The sequence below is a fragment of the Gossypium arboreum genome, chromosome 3 (genome assembly GCF_025698485.1).
Source record: "Gossypium arboreum isolate Shixiya-1 chromosome 3, ASM2569848v2, whole genome shotgun sequence".
Classification (NCBI taxonomy): Eukaryota; Viridiplantae; Streptophyta; class Magnoliopsida; order Malvales; family Malvaceae; genus Gossypium; species Gossypium arboreum.
Window position 1 is genome coordinate 257,519 of NC_069072.1, and position 4,594 is coordinate 262,112.

The window sequence follows — 4,594 nt, forward strand, 5'->3', positions numbered from 1 at the left end:
TGCTGATGTATCTTTTATCATGCATACATGGTCAATCCAATTTCCCAAGAGAAGGAAAAGTTGGCTAGGATATTACCTCTCACAAATGAAAACCAAAGGTAATATAATATGGATTTAATAAAGATGATTAAAATTAAATCGTGGATATATTTATGCAAGCAAATAAAATTCTGGTTAAAATGGTAAACTTGAACATCGTTTCAATTTGAATATCATATTTATATTTATACAAAAATATAATTTTCACAATAATATAACATTGTAAATTTATTTTTTAATTATTTCTCAAGTAAATTGATGTCTCAATTATGAGAGTGGTTAATAAAATACTATGAACGTCAAGAAGCTCAAAGCAACGCCGAAACACAACAGAAGAACCAACAAGCTGCGGTGGGTGAAGACGCTGCAGCTGGAGGCAACTACATGGAATGCAGGCGCAACGTTTCTCTCTTCCGGCTGCTACGCCGTTGATGGGCGCAACGAAACGAATTGTTGATATAATAAAAAGCAAAGGATAACACTATGCCATAAGGAGTTAGATGGTACTGTAGTTGAATCGGCCCAAGTGAATAGGAGGGAGGGATGCTTGTTTATGGATGGAAATGAGGAAGTGATGATCCAGCTTGGGGCTACGGGCCGACATAATAATGGAGGATACTATTGTAACAAAAATTAACCCCCATCAACGTGGAAGTGATGAAGAGAGTGAAGAACGATCGGAATTGGACGGTGAAAGTGAGGAAGTTGAGATGATAAATGGAGGAGATTTGTAATAATTTTTTTCCCGCTTTGATGCCCGACATAGTTAGAATTTTTATTAGTTGAGGGCTTGAGGCTCCTTTGAAAGTCAGAAGTTTTAAATAAAAAAAAAGAGATAAAACTAAACCATATGATCCATTTATATATTATATGATAACTTGAAAAAGAAAATCGAAACACATTTTTTTTTTTTGGTTGCTAGAAACACACTAATTAAACAGTAGTAATGTTCTAAAAATACCAAATTTAAAAAAAAAAAAAACAGAAAAGAAAGAAACGATGTTATATATATTATATCCACACCAATTACATAGAGGTATTTTTTTTTAGTTCACACTAAAGTAGAAATCTTCACCGTCTTCCGTTGAAAGAGTGACAGTATCACCGATACGGTGAGAACTAACAAATTCCCCCCACCCATTATCGCTGATCAAGAACGACCCGCCTCCTTCACTCTTGCATTTGAACCTACAAGCACCGCCGTATCCATTCTTAACTTTGAGAACACTTAAACTACCACGGAGTCCGGGGCCGACATAATGAAACCTGAGCTTTGATATATGGTCACTTGTAAGAGTGATTATAAAGATCTCCATTTCTGCTCTAATTTGATATGCGATTATCAATCTCTTTTTTCTTTTGTTTGTGAAATTTGGTCCTCCTCCTTGGGGTTTATATAGAGTTCAATAAATAACCAGCTTTTCTTACTCGATCAGACAAAAGAAAAAATATATATATGATATATCGAGAGCAAAGGCTTAAATCTTCCGACAATCTTTGAAGAGTCAGAATGTTTTACATAATCTTAAGAAAAAAAAAAACATATGGTGGCGAACAAAAAGGTTAAATCTTAGCTTTCTTATCACGAATTCTCCGTGCCTCAGCATCATAAGCTCTCGCAGCTGCTTCAGCAGTATCGAAAGTGCCTAGCCAGACCGTAACCCCTTTCCTTGGGTCACGGATCTCAGCAGCCCATTTACCCCATGGGTAGATGAATAATAAAGCAATGAGTCTCAATGTATATTGGATATATATGCGTGCTATATAAAGCCGATTCAAAATAATAAGACATTTATACATAGAAATGACTTACAAGACACAAATAGCAACACAATTACTCATTTTAAAACAAAGTATGGATTTCAAACATTACATTAAAATAGCATATAAACACGACACAATACAATATATAATAATGGACTCATAACCAGTAGATGTAGATTGCGTAATAATCTTGCCATTCATCTCTAATTTGTTTAACATTAGCCCTGGTTTCTTCTTATTTCAATACTGTATTCTGCTGGATAGCCATGCCCATCATTCCTCTCAATGGATACCGTGTCACCAACTCGAACATTATTGTCTCTAATGAAGTTCTGCCAATGGGGACCAGACAAGACCCTTCCTCTTCTGGTAACCCTGTAACCGAACGTCCAAGGGCGACGCCTTTCATCTATGACCGTCAGAGAACGAGAACTGGCAGCATTAGGGATTGGTTCGGAATCATATGGCTCTGTAACTGTGAGTTGCTCTAAATCAAGTAGCTCTACTGTCTTCTGTAAAAGAGCCATTGTTGTGGCTTTGATTTGGTACCGATATAGGTTGTAGCTTGAGAGAGAATCTAAAATATTTCTTTTCTGAAAGCAAAATGAAGATGATGGAACAACGGTAAGTGCCCCAGCTATATATAGAGTCTCGGAATCCATAAGCTTTGCTCTAAATGAAAAAGAAATAAATTAAACATTTGTTTATTTCTGAGACAGACAATATCTGCTTAGCTCGCAAGATGTGGTGCTACCACTCTGCAGCTATTGCTTCTGGTAATAAAACATACACAGATGTGCGACTTATACTTTGGAAATATAATAATAGTTTATAAATATATTGGACACTACAGCCTTTTATCATCACTTAGGTTAAAACACCGTAAGGTAAGTTGTTTTTTATTAGATTGGAAAATTATTAGTTGTGGTCATAAGAACAAGAAAAAAACAAAAGAATTATTAGTTGTACGTGGTCTAGAATTGCTGCTAAAGCAACTTAATTATTTATATTATATTATGAATAGCGAGCATCTAAGATTTATTTATTTTGTGTTTATATAGACACTAGTAAACCATGATATGTTTATTATTCTAAAATATATATTTATACATTTAATTTGTTTATTATTATTTAAGACAAGGACTTCTACTACAGCTGCTAAAGCACTATTATATTATGAATCGCGAGTATCTAAGGATGAGGAAAATTGAGGGACGTATTTTGCTTGCGAAACTTGGATTAGTCAACGTGGTGTTTTTGAGTTTCGTGACATAGGTTTTGTCCTAACTCTAAACAGGACTAAAAGTTGACTTTATTTTTATGTCCAAAACTAGAAAATTGCGTGCGGTAAGTAAATGAAGAATTGGCAGCCGACCCAGCATCTCTGGACTTAATAGCGGCTCTAAATAAATAAAGTACAATAATTATGCATTATCCATATCTAAGTAAACTATATTTTATATTTATTAATTAAACCACATAATCATAAATTTTTATTCGTTGGTTACAGACTAACTTAATAAATGAAGTACATAAAAACATTAATGGATTGTCATTCTATGAAAAAGATTATTTTCTTAAATTAACTTAACGTACCCTTTTCCATATAAAAGCTTAAATCTTGAATTCAACCCTCTTAAAGATGATGGTATATAAAGTTCTATTTTTGATGATTAATATATAGCTTAAGAAACCATAATAACTATGCATCATATATACTGTTTTAGCTTAAATATTTTTTTATTCTTTGTCATAACATAGCGTAATAAAATTCACTCTTATTGGTCCATTTAAATTAACAATAATGCTTAATATTTAAAATTTTATTTATTCATTATCATATAGGTATATATACTTTGCAATCTGTTGTTAAATAATTTGAAAAAAAAATAGATGATAGGGAAATAACATTGAAATAAATGGGTGTTGGATTCTTCCCCCTCCAATAAATGATTGAAGGGCACATATTCAACGTTATTGCAATTTTTTAGAGGTGTCAGAGATTTAAGTCGTACTGTGTTTTTCTTTAATTTAATTAGTTAAGAGTTTCAAGACGATTAATTTTAACAACAGTCGGAATTGGACAGTGAAAGTGAGGGAGTTGAGATGATTAATGGAGGAGACTTGGTTTTAAATAATAAAAAAACGATGAAACTAAACCATATGATCCATTTATATATCATATAATAAATTGAAAAATGAAAATAGAAACACACTAATTAAACAGTAGTAATGTTCTAAAAATATCAAATTAAAAAAGAAAAAACAAACGATGATATACACATATATATATATTATATCCACACCAATTACATAAGAGGTATTGGTTTTTTTAGTTCACACTAATGGTGTAGAAATTGTCACCGTCTTCCATTGAAAGAGTGACAGTATCACCGATACCGTGAGAACTAACAAATCTCCTCCACCCACGACCTCTGATCGAGAACCACCCGCCTCCTTGATTCTGGCATTCGAAGCTCCAAGAACCGCCGTTTCCATTCCTAACACTCAGAACACTTGGAAGTCCGCCGCCAACATAGCGAAACGTGAACCCTGATTCATGGCCACTTCTAAGATTGATTGTAAAGATCTCCGTCATTTCTGTAATATGATATGCGATTATCAATCTCTTTTTTCTTTTGTTTGTGAAATTTGGTCCTTCTCCTTGGGGTTTATATAGAGTTCAATGGATAACCAGCTTTTCTTACTCGATCAAACAAAAGAAAAAAATATGATATATCGCGAGCAAAGGCTTCAATCTTCCGACAATCTTTCAAGAGTCTGCATGTTT

At 33.4% G+C, this 4,594-nt stretch overlaps 1 protein-coding gene across 1 annotated transcript; it reads right to left on the reverse strand.

Annotated features, from left to right (window-relative positions):
- Positions 1-1,602: 1,602 nt before the first annotated feature.
- LOC108475196 (uncharacterized) lies at positions 1,603-2,330 on the reverse strand. The gene is made up of 2 exons (XM_017777182.1): positions 2,051-2,330; positions 1,603-1,799 (listed from the first exon to the last, which is right to left on the reverse strand). Exons 1-2 carry the CDS (start codon positions 2,328-2,330, stop codon positions 1,603-1,605), a joined length of 477 nt encoding a protein of 158 aa, XP_017632671.1.
- Between the last annotated feature and the right edge of the window lie 2,264 nt (positions 2,331-4,594).

Coding starts and splice junctions, on each gene's coding strand:
- LOC108475196 (XM_017777182.1), bottom strand. CDS start 2,330: ATGGCTCTTTTACAGAAGACAGTAGAGCTACTTGATTTAGAGCAACTC. Junction 1,800..2,050: donor TGGCTATCCAGCAGAATACA/GTATTGAAATAA, acceptor GGCTTTATATAG/CACGCATATATATCCAATAT.